The sequence below is a fragment of the Phlebotomus papatasi genome, chromosome 4 (assembly GCF_024763615.1).
Source record: "Phlebotomus papatasi isolate M1 chromosome 4, Ppap_2.1, whole genome shotgun sequence".
Lineage (NCBI taxonomy): Eukaryota > Metazoa > Arthropoda > Insecta > Diptera > Psychodidae > Phlebotomus > Phlebotomus papatasi.
The window spans coordinates 1,594,099-1,610,608 of record NC_077225.1 but is presented as its reverse complement, the minus strand read 5'-3'; the positions used below and the strand labels follow the sequence as shown (position 1 = coordinate 1,610,608).

Below are 16,510 nucleotides of genomic sequence, written 5' to 3'. Positions count from 1 at the left end.
CAGAGTGCAGTATCTTAGGAAGGCTGAGACGTTTCTTATCAAAAGCGAACAGGAGCAGCATTTGAGTCAAGTGCTGAAGGCCCTAAGGATGAATCCACCCAACGCTGAAAAGATTCACGAAAGATTTCGCAAGCTGCGGCCTTTCTTGGATGATGAAGGTGTAGCCAGAGTGGGAGGACGTCTGGTCAATTCAGTGGAACCATTTGATGCCAGACATCCTAGAATTCTACCAAAAGGACCATTGGCCAAGCTTCTTGCTGAAAGGGAACACAAGCTGATGATGCATTCGGGACCGCAACTTACTCTGTTCTCCCTAAGGCAAAAATACTGGTTGATCAACGGGAGGAGCATCACCAGGAAAGTCTCTCGAAGTTGTCTTCCTTGTATCAAGGCCAGACCTCCCACTCTTGAACAACTTATGGGAGATTTGCCACGAGACCGGGTAGTCAACTTCCGGCCCTTTGCAGCATTAGGCGTGGACTTTGCGGGTCCAATCTGGGCACGGCAGGGAAACCGTAAGTCAGTGGCAGTAAAAGCCTATGTGGCTGTTTTTGTGTGTCTTAGCACTAAGACAGTCCACTTAGAGCTAGTCAGTTCTCTGCATACGGATTCATTCATTGCGGCATTCCGGAGGATGGTCGCCCGCAGAGGATTACCGGCAAGAATATTCTCCGATAACGGAACAACCTTCATCGGAGCAGATCGGGAGATTCGTCGACTGTGGCAGATGGAAACTCACAAGTCAGCAATTTACCGTCTCACAAGTGAATTAGGGATTGAATGGACTTTTATCACACCGAGAGCTCCCCACCAAGGCGGAATTTACGAGGCAGCGGTAAAGTCGTTCAAACACCATTTTGTAAGAGTAATCGGGGACCAAGTCTTGACTTTTGAGGCCTTAACCACCATCCTTTGCCAAATCGAAGCAATTCTTAATAGTAGGCCGTTGATTGCTCTCACCGACAATCCAGAGGATCCCATCACCATCTCACCATCATCGTTCCTGATCCGTTCTTCGTTGACCCAACTTCCAGACCCTGACTTGTCACATCTAAAGATGAGCAATCTCGACAAATGGCAACTGATACAAAGGATCAGTCAGGAGTTCACGAAGAGATGGAAGAAGGAATACCTGAACACCCTCCAAGTGCGCCAAAAGTGGAACAAAAGTTATGGCAATCTGAAGGAGGGCGACTTGGTACTCATCGTAGATGATCTCCTTCCATCCACAAAGTGGCCAACTGGGGTAGTAGTGGCAACATATCCGGGCCAGGATCAACGAGTTCGGGTGGTGGACGTGAGGACTCCTCGAGGAATCTACAAACGGGCAATCCAGAAGCTCATAAAATTTCCAAATGAGGATTGAGCCTCTGGACACTGGGAGCATGTTTACGCAGTAATTTATTACGCGTAAAGAAATAGCAAGCAACGAAAATTATTGCAGTTCATATCTTTATTCCCTTTTCATCTTTCTTTTTCCCTCCACTTTCAATTTGTCAAATTTTGCAGTTATTCTCTTGATCGAGTGAAAAAAGTGAAAAAGTCCACATTGATTGATGAAATAAAAGTTATTAAAACAGAAAAAATTGTGTTATTAGTGAATTCTCCCTGTAATACATTGTGCTGAACATTTCCACCTTCAACCCAACAAATTCTCTCCAGTGGATTATCAGGAAAGAGGTGAAATTTGAAGATTTGCTGAGAGCACGTTGTGGTGCACAAAGAACATCAGCCAGTTTCCTCAATTCCAAGCCGTGAAAGTTCCCGGACAGTCATCATGGGCATCAGCAGAATCCTCATCCCAGAGAAAGAGAATCCGCGTGCTCTTTCGAGCGGAATCTAAGTGTGTATTCTCATACTTGCAGGTGAGAGAAGAAGTGACTGGGCACCTGAAGGGGCGGATAACTAATTTAAATCGGTTGATATATATTTTTAAGGTAACATAACCGACACAATCAAAGATGGGAAAAATTGTGGAGAAGAAAAAGAATAAAAAAGTTACTAAAAAACAAAGTGAAAAAAAGAACCCATCGAAACAACTATCTTCAAATATAAAATCTGTACATGTAGAAGAAGGAACTACGGAACAGAATTCTGCTGCTGAGCCAATTTCCATGGACATTGGGCCATTTATGGAAAAGGAACCAAAATTACTGACTGAGATGACTATTCTAAATGGATACACGTACTTCTTAAACGACTTGAATACTACTTTTGTCACTGTTGGATTTTGGACACATGAATTTACTCCGATTGTGAAAATTTCTGCAACAAACTATTGGCTTGGATCTGATACTATTTACTTTACCCAAAAGTCTTGGAATATGCTGTGTTCCAGTGAAGCGAATATCAGAAATGTCCTGAAGAATGGAGAAACAGATCTTATACATGCTGGATATATTAATTCAAGATTTGAGAATTTGGAAATTAATTTCATTCAAGTTGAAAATATGAAACCAATAATGCTGTCTCAAAATGGAAATACGATTCTCTTAAACGAAAAAGAATTTGATTGTCTCATGAATTTAAAGTATTTCATAAATGTTACTTTGATTTATAATCATTCCATTCAAAATTATATTCAACAATATTTTGAGAATTATATACAAACATGTAAGATAGCAGGAGTAAATAAACTTGAAGCAACTTCATTCACACCTCCTGTAGAGGATCGCTCACCGATAAACTATTTCAGTTTATTTACCGAAATAAGTTTTTATATTGATAAAATAAATTCATTCACAAAATTACATAAGAAAACCTTGTAATTTTATGATTTTAATAATAAAGACAAATATTTTCAATTACTTACTGTCTTTTCATCACTTCTTCAACTTTTTTTCAACTCTCAACTTTCAAAGTGGAAAAAATCAACGTTGCAATACAGTGGAAATTGAAAAATATAAAATTTCATAGATATCATTTATTTACATAAAATTTACCAGAACATAAAAGAAACCTATTCTACATATGTACAGAATCTACAATATATACTATTTACAAAATAATAAAACTGAATCTTATTCTAAATCTAAACCTAAAATCCGAAAGGCAAAGTGTCATTATTGTCGATGCAACGTCTTTTTATGAAAGTGAATCGGGCTGTTTTTGAAGAGGGTCCAGATATAATTTTAAAATGTTTGATCGCGCCAGCTCTTAATAACCGCCACACTAATTTGAATTCAAACGCATCATCCTCAATCCTACGGAAAATCCCATCAACCAATCTATGCATTTCTAGCAGTCTGGGATAAAAGCGCACTGGCCAATGAGATGTCGCCACGGCCTCAGTGTCCCGACTATAAAAGCCGTTGCGCGGACTGCCCAGATCTCTTACGCAAGTACTCTTACCGACTCTTACTCATACGCACTGACTCTCTTACGCCGTTCCTTATAATTAAAAGAAAGTCCGTTGAATTAAAAGTTGAAATTTTTATTAATTAAATTAGTCAAATAAATACAATTGTTGAAGTGAAATAAAGCTCTTTATTCGCGAGTGACTGTGCAAGTTCTCCACCGTCGTCAGACCATTTGGCCCCCCTCAAGCTGCACGTGGACATCATCCGGAGGAAAAGAATTCGGTCAGCTTCGACCCGAATCCTCACTTTTCCTCTATTTCCAGGTGTGTTCAAGTGCTTCACGAGGCTCCCAGCTGCTTCCCGGAACTCGTGTTAATTCTCATCTATCCCTCAGGTGTGTTCAAGTGCTTCACGAGGCTCCCAGCTGCTTCCCGGAACTCGTGCTAATTCTCATCTATCCCTCAGGTGAATATCCCTTCACAATTGGCGCCAAGACCGCGTGGCGTCAACATATGGTCCTTCGAGCCGGATCCTCACTTTTCCTCTATTTCCAGGTGTGTTCAAGTGCTTCACGAGGCTCCCAGCTGCTTCCCGGAACTCGTGTTAATTCTCATCTATCCCTCAGGTGTGTTCAAGTGCTTCACGAGGCTCCCAGCTGCTTCCCGGAACTCGTGCTAATTCTCATCTATCCCTCAGGTGTGTTCAAGTGCTTCACGAGGCTCCCAGCTGCTTCCCGGAACTCGTGCTAATTCTCATCTATCCCTCAGGTGAATATCCCTTCACAATTGGCGCCAAGACCGCGTGGCGTCAACATATGGTCCTTCTTGCCTAGGACTGGGCCCAACTGTAGTCTCTCCTGCCTTGGACTGAGGCTTGCCTACTACCCGAGTCCGCCAGCATCTTCTCCAAGAGTTCAGAATCAACTCATCCTCCAGTTCAGCGCCGCATAGGAATTCTCCAATTTCTCCAGCCTGAGCTTTTACACCTCCTCGAAGTCATCTCGTCTTTCCGGTCTTATCTGCGAAAAACAGAGACTTCACTACTCGATTCTGAACATCACACTCACACTACCAAAGGGCACCACAAAAAGCACCTGATTGTACACTCAGCAAAATCGTGAGTCAATTCCATTTACTCATTCCAGTGCTAATCAAGTGAACACGCGATACAATCAGTGCTAGTCCCTACCATTTCTCAAGTTATTCCCTCGAAATTGTACATCACTCGCGTAAGCTCAATACCCTTTCTCTCCATAAGTTCCACCCCGAGGCAGTAGCAAAATGACGAGCAAAAAACCTAAGATTTTTTCCAGTGTAGAAGCTATCGATTCTGCACTCAATGTCCTCACTGACTACGTAGAGAACGTAGAACTCAATCAATTAGGTACCTCAATTACACTTAACGATTTAATAAATAACCTAGAGACTGCTCAATCTATTATTAATAGAATTAAACAGATCATAAATACCCCTGACGAAGCTTCCACACTTGACCCTCTCGATCTTAACACAGCTCTCAATAGAGCCACCGAACTCGAAAATAAGTTAGAAACTTTGATTGAGGTATTTGAGCAGCGATGGGTAGATGAAGAGCTTCAGGCCAGCGAGAATGAGGCAAAGGCATTGCAAGGGAAAGAGGAAATGTCTGACATCCAGAAAATGTTTGCAGCATTTCTTCGGTCTCAGACTGAAACCAACAAAAGGGTCAGTGATGCCCTTCTCAGTGAAAGAAAATCCCCTGAAAGTCCAGACATTCTTTCCAAATTAACAGATCTTATTGAGACTCTCTCCAAGAATCAATTTTCTCAATATCAATCTACCAAACTGGAACCTGTCCAAATTCCAACCTTCTCAGGCGATTTCGCTGCCTGGCCAAACTTTAAAAATCTCTTTAACAGTCTCGTCCACAACAATCCCAAATTAAGTAAGGTACAAAAAATGCATTACCTTCTCTCCTACACTTCCGGTGATGCAAAAAGTATGATTGAGAATATGGACATATCCGATGAAAATTATGATGCAGCTTGCCAAGCACTCACTGACAGGTTCGATGATTCCTCCAGCATAGTGAATGCCCTTATGAAACGTCTCATTTCCCTTCCTCCAATCACTATCGAATCAGCCAAAAGATTGAGCGAACTCCATGCCACCACAAATTCCGTTTTGCGATCCCTCAAATCTCTCTCTCTCACTGGGGGCGACCACTGGGTAATATACATTGTCAAGGAGAAATTAGATCCAGAATCCAATAAATTGTGGTCTCGTGAAACCAAAGGAAAAATTCCTACCTTCCAGGAATTTAATACCTTCCTTATTGATCGCATCCGGGAGCTTCAGAGTTTTTCTCAATCCTCCACCAAGCCCAAGTCATCCACCGGCAAGCCATCTACCTCCCAACCTACCAAGACTTCCGTCTTAGTCAATGCTACCTCGTCCTCGAATTGTCCTTGTTGCAACAACAGCCACAAACTCTTCCAGTGCCTCAGGTTCAAGGCACTTTCCCCACTCGATCGCCTCAGCTTGGTGAGAAAGCACCGAATGTGCCGAAACTGCATCTCAGACACTCACTACACTAAAGATTGCAAGGCTAGAGGTTGTGCCAGTTGCAATTCCAAACATAATTCCCTGTTGCATGATTCCTTTAATGTTGTTCAAACAACAACAAAAACAAACACTACCCAACAAACGAAGTCCACCGACACTTCCGCAGAAAACCCAACAACCAATACATCTGCACAGGAAATGCCGACAAATTCTGACGACAAAGTCACCACCAAATCCCCTGGTCTGTCGACCTTCAATACCAACACCAAATATAATGCAACCACCCTCGCTTCTCTCACCACCCCTCGCGAGGACCACCCTCGAGTCTTCTTAGGCACTGTTGTGGTGAAAATTCTTGACACCAATGGCGTCGAACATCTCTGCCGCGCTGTGGTGGACAATTGTTCACAATCCAACCTCATCACCACTTCTCTTGTCCAGAGACTCAACCTATCCAAATACAATTTTCAATTCAACATTGGGGGAGTATTGGATAGGCGCTCAACAGGCAAACACAAAACTCATGTCCATATCGCACCTCACATGGGAGGAAACTTCTATAACATGACCTGCAATATTGTCCCTAAAGTCACAGGAAATCTTCCTAATTGGAATGTAAATTCACAACAATTTCCAATACCATCACATCTCGCCCTAGCTGATCCCAATTGGCATGTCCAACAACCCGTTGACTTATTGATTGGAGGAGGAATCTTCGCTCGTATCGAACGAGATGAATCCTATTTCCTAGGTCCCAATCTACCCAAACTCAAGGGTTCAGAATTCGGATGGATTCTCATGGGAGAACACACTCCTAACCAAGGTTCTAGCCCCGATGATTCCATCTGTAATCTCACTACTTTATCCTCCATTGATTCCACTCTAAAAAGGTTTTGGGAAATCGAAACCATCCCAAACGTCGTTCCACCAACCAAGGAACAGGAGGAAGCCGAACATCTGTTTTCTCGTACCACGACCCGAAACCAAGATGGCCGATTCGTTGTCCACTTGCCTTTCAAGGCTAATGTCCAACGCCTCGCAGACAACAAAACCAATGCCATTGGTCAATTTGTCCGTCTGGAGAGGAAATTATCCAAAAATCCTGCCCTGAAAGAGCAATATGCATCAGTCTTCAAAGAATATCTAGACTTAGACTTCTTGGAAAAGGTCCCACCGGAAGAACTCGATAGACCCTCCTACTATCTCCCTCACCATGGAGTGGTCAAAGAGTCCTCATCCTCAACCAAACTTCGCGTGGTTTACAACGCGAGCTCTAAATCTTCGTCAGGCCTTAGCCTAAATGACACTCTGATGGTTGGACCGGTAGTACAACCGGATCTTGTCTCCATCCTTCTTCGTTTCCGATTGGGTGCTGTCGCTCTCTCATGCGACGTTACCAAGATGTACCCTCAATTCCTACTCCATCCTCCTCACCGCGATTACCAAAGAATAATTTGGAGATCCGAACCCGACGATGAATTGCAGCATTTTCGATTGAAAGGTGTCTGTTTCGGAGTCGCCTCCTCGCCTTTCTTGGCGACTCGTTGTCTTAACCAATTAGCCATTGAATGTTCCGATACTTACCCTTTGGCTTCTAAAACCCTCTTGGAATGTTTCTATGTGGATGATTGCCTTTCATCCTTTCCTTCACCACTAGAAGCTAAGAAAACCCAAGAGGAACTTATCGCCATCACTCAAGAAGCTGGACTTACATTAGCTAAGTGGAAGTCCAATATCCCAAATATCTTGCCCGATTCTTGTCAACTACAAGGCTCTAACGAAAGAGTTTCCCTACCCGAATTAAAGACAAGAGCTTTGGGAATGCAATGGGATGTGGGGGGAGATACCTTTAAATACGACTTCACTCATCAAATGCCAAAAATAAATACCAAACGCACTACATTCTCAGGTATAGCTTCTTTATTTGACCCACTCGGCCTCATAGGTCCAGTCATAATTGTAGGAAAACGTATCCTTCAAGACCTCTGGAGGATCGAAGTGGAATGGGATGAACCACTCCCTCAAAGATTGTCAGATCTAATCTCAGACTTTTTCACGGATCTTACATTCATCTCATCTCTTTCCATACCAAGATGGATCTCTACCTTTCCAAACCCTTCCCAGACTAAGCTCCATTTATTCACAGATAGTAGCTCGTATGCGTACGGATCCGCTATCTATTATGTAACCCAAGATGAGCAAGGTAACCGATGTTCGAGATTACTCACGTCCAAATCTCGTATTGCTCCTTTACACGCCCTAACAATTCCTCGTCTCGAATTATGTGGAGCGGTATTAGGCGCTCGCCTCCTTCACAAGGTTTTATCAGCCATTTCTGTCAATTCGTGTCACTGCTGGACCGACTCTCTGATAGTCCTCCATCAAATAAATGCCACTACGGAAAAATACGATGTCTTTGTGTCTCATAGAATCTCAGAAATCCAGCAGATCACAGATAAGACTTCTTGGCGACATGTCCCTGGACACTTAAACCCAGCGGACGTTTTGTCAAGGGGTGCCCATCCACAACGATTGATGACTCTTGACCTCTGGTGGTCAGGACCGCCATTCATTGCCAATACTCAGACTCAATGGCCTCCAGCCTTCATAGACATTAATCCTGACCAAACTGACCAAGAAACTACCTACTGCACCGTCACTGCCTCACAGCCAGTTCCTACTAATTCCTTTCTGGCCCGCTCTCTCGAAGAATCCTCAGACTTTATTGAATTGACCCGATTGATTGCAATTTCGCGCCGCTTTCTCACTCCCTCCCGAGATATTCCTCGTATCACTGGTCCTCTCACTCCCAATGAACTCCTCCAAGCACAAACGATTGTGCTCAAGTGGGATCAAGAGCAGAATTTGGGTGATGTACATGGGGCGATAAGAAACGGGAGCATCTCAAGAAGCTCGAAATTTGCACACATCCGTCAACTCACACCATTTATCGACGTCACTGGACTCATACGTGTTGGAGGCAGACTCCAGCACTCTAGTGAGCCTTATTCAGCACGCTTTCCCATCCTTTTGAACAAGGGCCAAGTGGCATACAGTATTGCCAGATCCGAACACTTCCGTCTTCATCACGCAGGGCCTCAATTATTGCTCGCCTCCTTACGGCAAAATTATTGGATGTTGTCCGGAAGAAGAATCTGTCGCAAAGTTGTCAAAGATTGCATTAGATGCTGCAGAGTCAAACCACCTCTCCAAACTCAACTCATGGGAGACTTACCAGAGCAACGTGTGTCCAAGCCAATTCCATTCCTGGCCACGGGCATCGATTTTGCGGGGCCTGTTCTCATTAGACACGGTCAACGTAGAAGTCAAACTCTGGTCAAGGCATACGTATGCGTCTTCGTGTGTCTGTCCACACGGGCAGTACACTGTGAGGTAGTCTCAGATCTCACTACCGATGCCTTTATAGCCTGCCTCAGACGATTTATCTCACGGAGATCTTGTCCTTCCGACATTTACTCCGATAATGCTACTAATTTTGTCGGAGCGGACAAGGAAATCCAACGCCTACTCACTCATGACGATTCCCGAAATGAACTCATTGCTGCCACTGCTTCCTTCCGCATGAAATGGCACTTCCAGCCACCAAAATCTCCACACCATGGTGGCCTGTGGGAAGCAGCAATTAAGTCCATGAAACATCATTTTCGTCGAGTTGTTGGGAATGAAAAACTCACATTTGAGGAGCTCTGCACAGTCACCGCTCAGATTGAGGCTATTCTCAATAGCCGACCGATCACCCAGATGTCTGAAGATCCGTCGGATCCAGAAGCCCTCACGCCTGGGCACTTCCTCGTCGGGCGTCCACTCACGGAATTGCCTTCTCCGGATCTCACACAACTTCCAGACAATCGATTGGATGCATGGCAAAGATGCCAGCAACTCACTCAACACTTCTCCAAACGATGGAAGCTGGAATATCTGACAGCACTCCAGAGAAGAACTAAATGGTTCACAGAACTTCCAAACATCACTCCCGGTGACATTGTCGTTGTTTACGAGGACAACGCGCCATCTATGAGGTGGCCCCTGGGACGCATCGTCGCGACACATCCAGGACACGATGGACGAGTTCGTGTAGTGACGATCCGAACCGCCAATTCCATCTTCAAACGATCAGTCACCAAAATCTCCAAACTACCGGTGGAAGGATTACCACCTTCGGAGTCAATTGAACCCCAAGGAGCTCAATTGCGGGGGGAGGATGATCGCGCCAGCTCTTAATAACCGCCACACTAATTTGAATTCAAACGCATCATCCTCAATCCTACCGAAAATCCCATCAACCAATCTATGCATTTCTAGCAGTCTGGGATAAAAGCGCACTGGCCAATGAGATGTCGCCACGGCCTCAGTGTCCCGACTATAAAAGCCGTTGCGCGGACTGCCCAGATCTCTTACGCAAGTACTCTTACCGACTCTTACTCATACGCACTGACTCTCTTACGCCGTTCCTTATAATTAAAAGAAAGTCCGTTGAATTAAAAGTTGAAATTTTTATTAATTAAATTAGTCAAATAAATACAATTGTTGAAGTGAAATAAAGCTCTTTATTCGCGAGTGACTGTGCAAGTTCTCCACCGTCGCCAGACCATTTGGCCCCCCTCAAGCTGCACGTGGACATCATCCGGAGGAAAAGAATTCGGTCAGCTTCGACCCGAATCCTCACTTTTCCTCTATTTCCAGGTGTGTTCAAGTGCTTCACGAGGCTCCCAGCTGCTTCCCGGAACTCGTGTTAATTCTCATCTATCCCTCAGGTGTGTTCAAGTGCTTCACGAGGCTCCCAGCTGCTTCCCGGAACTCGTGCTAATTCTCATCTATCCCTCAGGTGTGTTCAAGTGCTTCATGAGGCTCCCAGCTGCTTCCCGGAACTCGTGCTAATTCTCATCTATCCCTCAGGTGAATATCCCTTCACAATTGGCGCCAAGACCGCGTGGCGTCAACAATGTTTTTCACGTTGAATTTTGTTAGGGTAAGTTATTTTAATTTCTTTATCGTCGCAGAGGACCAAGGATTTTAAACTATCAAAATTTATATCTTTTTCAACCTCTCGGTTTTGTGATATACCCTTGCACACTACTTTGTAAGAGTAAGAGTTTGTAGACGGAGAGTAAATTTTCAAGCCATAGACTTTTGGCCCTGTGCTAACGAATTCTTCGATGAAGGCTCCCTCACCGAAATCAGCCAATTCATCAGTTAATTCTCCCAAAAATTTACCAGTGGAAAGAGGATTCTCTTCCCCTACAGGTACTACATAGATGACTGAATCCGTGTCACAATAAAAGATATTTTGCCCTATCTTAGATAAGATGGAATACAGCTTGATCCTTGCATTGGTTGTGGTGCAGATTCCGACACCCATATTTACGTATTTCGATGGAGGCTCAGAATCATGAATGTGCTTCCAAGAAACAATAAATTGGTTGTCACTTACGAGATAAAACTGTATAATTTCAATAGCTTCTGATGAAAGAAATTCATTCAATTCCTCAGGAGAATTGCAAATTCTAGTTTTCGTGAAATTCTCCCGCATTATGAATCTGCCCCACAAACTGTTCAACATTATTTTTGCAAGTGAACGCATACCTTTATTAACGCGACTATTTTCTTTATCAAGATGTATTCCTTCATTTTCAAAGAATTCTTGGATATAATTGTCTCTATCGGATTCGGATTCAACTCCCGAGGGCCATCCACTAGCTTCCTGCTTAATTTTGAGAAAATTATCGACGTAATCAGCAAAAAACCCACGTTCGCCTGCCTCGCGATTGTATTGTGAAGTTCTGTATGACCAGACTTCAAAGCATTTCGTGATGACGTAAGCCATGATCTACAGCGAGACGGACTTCATCAATGGACCATATTCCTGTGAGGGATCTCTCATCGTCTGAATGGAGACATCGATCAGTATTGAGATCTTCCGCACACTTTCGACAAAGAGGAAAGAAGAGTCGGTTATTGCACCTAAAGGGAAGACAGGGGATGTAATGACCTTTTGGTGGGAGAATAGTGCATTTCACCACACCGTCATGCTTCAATACATCCTCCTGACTTGGGATGTCTTTGATAATTTGGGGGTGCCCGACAAAATACTTCGAATATTTGTTCGCCCACGGGTAGAGTGACGTGAAGTCATAATAATAAATTTTATCTCCGGGACGACATTTGTAATATGTGCGAAAAACTTCAGTGCGGCCCCCGTAAACCGCTGATCGCAAATCAAATCCTGAATCTACAACTTCAGGGTGATTGTTCAGTCTCTCCGCAAGCACAGGGTCCGATTCTAACATCCGACGGAATTCACACACCCAAATTGAAACAAGATTATACCCCAATTGACGAATGTGATCCAACCGTTTTAGAGTGCTCTCATAACGACTCTGCATGTTATCATTGAGCTTCTTTGAGAATGCATGCCCTCTATTTAAAAAGCATGTATGTCCATGCAAGAAACAGCCCTCAAAACTATACACAGTGTTGGAGGCCTCATCATAACCATCATCAACATATCGAGAGCCGCGCAGTTTGACCTCATACTTTATGTTAGGATTGGAAGTTTCCTTCATATACACGAGCCATTTCAAAAAATTTTACTCTGCATTTGAAGGAAATTGGAATTATAATTGTTTTTGGGAGTAATAGCAAGGGTATTGGGGGTAAGGTATTTTTTCCTGTAGGCTTTCATCACAGCGTCAGCTATGATGATAGCCTGCAAGAAGGGATTTAAGGATGTAGTTTCTATGAAGGAATGCATAAAGTTGAGGCATCCCATTGTCAGGATTTTAACATCCTGGCGGCAATAATGAATGAGCTCTTTACGATTGTCAAAGGGGAGTTCTTTGACTTGCTCATACCATTCTAGGAACTCGACATATTGCTGAGAGGTCATGGAATCAATTGGATACATTTCAATTGGAGGATAAGATCCAATATAAGAGCGATTTTCCGTGGTGTTGAATTTATAGGGATAATATCCCTTATCGCATTCGGGCAGTCCAAAACTTTTTGAGATTTGTGATAGAGGGAAGGGGATAAAAGAAAGTGAATCGAGAAATGTAACTCCTTTAACTTTTGCAAACAGTATTTTGCAACCTTGTAGAATAGGTTCGATCTTCTCTTCCCTCTGACACAGTTCTTCGAGTATGAACTGCGCATCATAGCCTTTGGCATTGTGAGCGATAGCAACAGTGGGCATAGGTCTAAAGGTAAGGACATAATCTACAAATTTTGCTACCGCTGACCTGTTGCTGTCGCTCTCAAAAACCTGTTCCACGGGGGTACAATTAGAGCAATTGGAATCTAAAGAATTATTACACATGTGACATACTGTGTATGACACACAGAGATTTGGAACATGTTTTGAAAATCCATTTCCTATATCTACAAACTCTGACTCAAAATCATAGAAAATCAGAGTGTATTCTTTGGAAGCTTTTTTCTTATACCCCTGCATATAGCAATAATGGGGAAGTGTGCAAGTTTTATAACATATATCACAAGTTCGTGAATCGCAGTCGTGAGGGGTGGAGGGATCATACATTATAAAGCATTGATCGCACAATTTCATACGGTTACACACCCCACTGTTAATATGATACTGAAGGCAATGAATACACCTGAAAGAACGATTGCAAGAGATACATGGGATCATATCCCTTACAGAGGGGCATGGTGGGGTATTTGTACAGTATTTACACGTTTCAGGGCAAATATGAGTCTTATTGTATAAAATGTCACAATAACTGCATTGATGTTTGAAATTAAAAGATCCCTGAACAGATTTAATGCAAAAATAATGCTTTTCTACTTTATCATAAAATAAATTTATAACGTTGTTTTGATTCTCCTTGGTCCTCCGCGATTTATATACTATACTTTCAAAATTTGCGGCATCGTCATAAATATTGATTTTAAATTGATTTTCAAATTTTTTATCAAATCTGTTAATAAAATCAAGCCCGTATGAACCCTCTTCACTAACAGGGCCACCTACATATTTAATTGATTTTTGAATTTCTTTTTTGAGTGCGATTGGATATCGTCTAATTCGATGTAATTGCTTTTTACGTTCTTCTTGGTCACTTATTAATAAGCACTTACCAACAAAAATAGATGTTGGTAAGCAATTGGATGTTCCGGAGATATCTATGATACTTTTCTGCTTGTACCGCCTCATCTCTGACAGGTTCATCCTTCTTGGATCATGGTGTCTTCCTCGTCCTGTAGAAAAATTTATAGAAAAAATTACTTTTCTAAGATATTAAGTGACTAAGTACACGCATATGACAAAAAATAATAATTAATAGATAATCAAAAGATTGCTCACCTTCCATTTGATGAAGCAGAAAAGCTCTAACACCTAGGACATCGGCTGTATTAAAAGCTGTTGTGCTTTGATGCACTTTCTCCAGAGCGGAAAATATGGCATCAGTTGTTAAAGAGACAAGAGGGCGAATCCCCAAAAATATTGGCTTGTTGATCGAGTTATCCTCAAGAAATATCTCGAGGATAACTTTATCATGCTGATCTCCCTCCTGTTGAATAGTCTCAATAACCTCGTTGAAAGACTTATCCAGACAATCCAAACAGATGTTCGAGTCCGGACATTTAAGCTGGAAAGTCAGCTCAACTTGCGTGGTATTGAAGCGCTTGTTAAAAGATTTAACTTTCTGAAGAAAGTTTACAAATCTCCTCTCTTGTCCAAGAATCTCCATCGGCACTTTACCACTCATTTTTTAAGAGTTGTTTTTCACTTTTTCACAAAACAGGAGATAGTGTAATCACGAGATAGCGTAATTGCAGCGACTGTGACAGAATTGCATTCCCCGATGGGTTTTTATACTCCCATTCATGTATCGCGAAAATGCATTTTCCCACAGAATGGACAAACTTTGTCCATACAAAAATCTCTAATTTCAATTGCACGTGGGATAAGAATTTCCTATTCCAAGAAAAAAGGCGCGATCGCGAAAATTCAGTGGTGTCTTTAACGCTTAGTCCATGCAGAGGGAGAGTGTCCAATTTCATTCTCCGCAAAATGATGCTTTTCCAAGAAATTATTTCGCAATTTTGCATTTTCTATAAGACTTTTATTGCACGTGTGCAAAGGATCATATTTCAACTGGGAATGAAATTCACTTTTTCCAAGAAAAAGTCGCGATCGCGAAAAATTCAGCAGTGTCTTCGCGATAAACATAGTCCGTGCAGGGAAAAGTGTCCAATTTCATTCTTCGCAAAATGATGCTTTTCCAGGAAATTATTTCACAATTTTGCATTATCTATGAGATTTTTTATTGCACGTGTGCAGAGGATCATATTTCAGGTGGGAATGGAATTTTTTCCGAGAAAAGTTGCGATCGCGAAAATGCATTTTGATAGCGTCTTCCAGACATGTTCGAAACATGTCCTAGTGCAGATAAAGAGGAAAAATCTCAAATTTCATTTTTTAACTGGAGTGATGTTTTTCCAGGAATTTATTTCACAATTTTGCATTTTCTTATGATTAAAAATCATATTTCATTTTCCCGTGGGATAACTTTTCAACTGATGCACTTCTTGGACAGTATATAATGCAATCGAACTTTTAAAATTTTAATTATTCTACATTCAGAAGTCAGAGTGTCAACATTTACGTTTGCTGTCATCTACTTAGAAATCTCAGCCAAAATGGTAAGATTTTATTGATTGATTTATTTGAAGATGTTCAAAACTTATAGTTTTCTCTTTGCTTTTGTGATAGGATCTTCAAAAAATGTTTGATCAAGCTAGGAAGGTAGTCAAAATGCAGAAGGCAATTACTGCAAGCAGCCTGACCGAAGGAAGATATTATCATATCCAGGCAATAAGGATGGTGAACACAAAGTTCGGGAAAACCTACATTGCAGAGTTGGAGGAAAATATCAGTATTTGGCTCCCGAAATCATGGACAAAGCGGATGAACGGAGATGAACTGATAAAAGTTGCACCAGACGATATGTGGGAGCTGGCCTACCTTGGCAAAGATGCAGGAGGAAATTTCGTTAATTTGGATGTAAGAAGAAGAGTAATTGATTTAATCTTTTTGTGGTTTGACAAATAAAAGATTTTGCAAAATGTACTCAAAGCACTTTTCATCTGAACAATTACGCAATAAATGAATGAGAGCATAAAACCCATCGATAAATCAAATTTTGTCACAGTCTCTGAAATTTTGGGGGGAATTGCAATATCTCCTAGTTTTGTACAAGTGTAAAAGTAAAGTGAAAATAATTTGAAAGTACTGATGGAGATTCTTGTCCAGGAAAAATCCGATACAGAATTACTCAACTTTTTATTGAAAAATGAATCTGTTGAGGAACTGATTGTGTTGCTGAATAAAAGTTATGAAAAATTATCTATTGCCATCCTGTCGGAAATTAAGGCAGAAATGGAACAGGGGTTGAAATTAGTGATCAGTGATAAGAAGGAGCTTATAGAAGAAAAATTATGTGTCCAACCAATGACAAAAAAATTGATGGAATTACTGAATGAAATTTTTTTTTGATGCATGTCGAACACCTGTCACCTTAGTCACTGCAATGTAAAATTGTGCAATAATATATTAACTCACCAATAGTCTTCATTGCCTCTATGCAAAAACGTATGGAAAATTGAAATGTCGAGAGCCCCCTG

General features: G+C 41.9%; 1 protein-coding gene across 1 annotated transcript; it reads left to right on the top strand.

Moving 5' to 3' along the window:
* Nucleotides 1–4,579: 4,579 nt before the first annotated feature.
* On the top strand, nucleotides 4,580–10,084 carry LOC129808468 (uncharacterized). The gene has a single exon (XM_055858248.1). The coding sequence runs from the start codon at nucleotides 4,580–4,582 to the stop codon at nucleotides 10,082–10,084; it is 5,505 nt and encodes a 1,834-aa protein (XP_055714223.1).
* The last annotated feature ends 6,426 nt before the right edge of the window (nucleotides 10,085–16,510 follow it).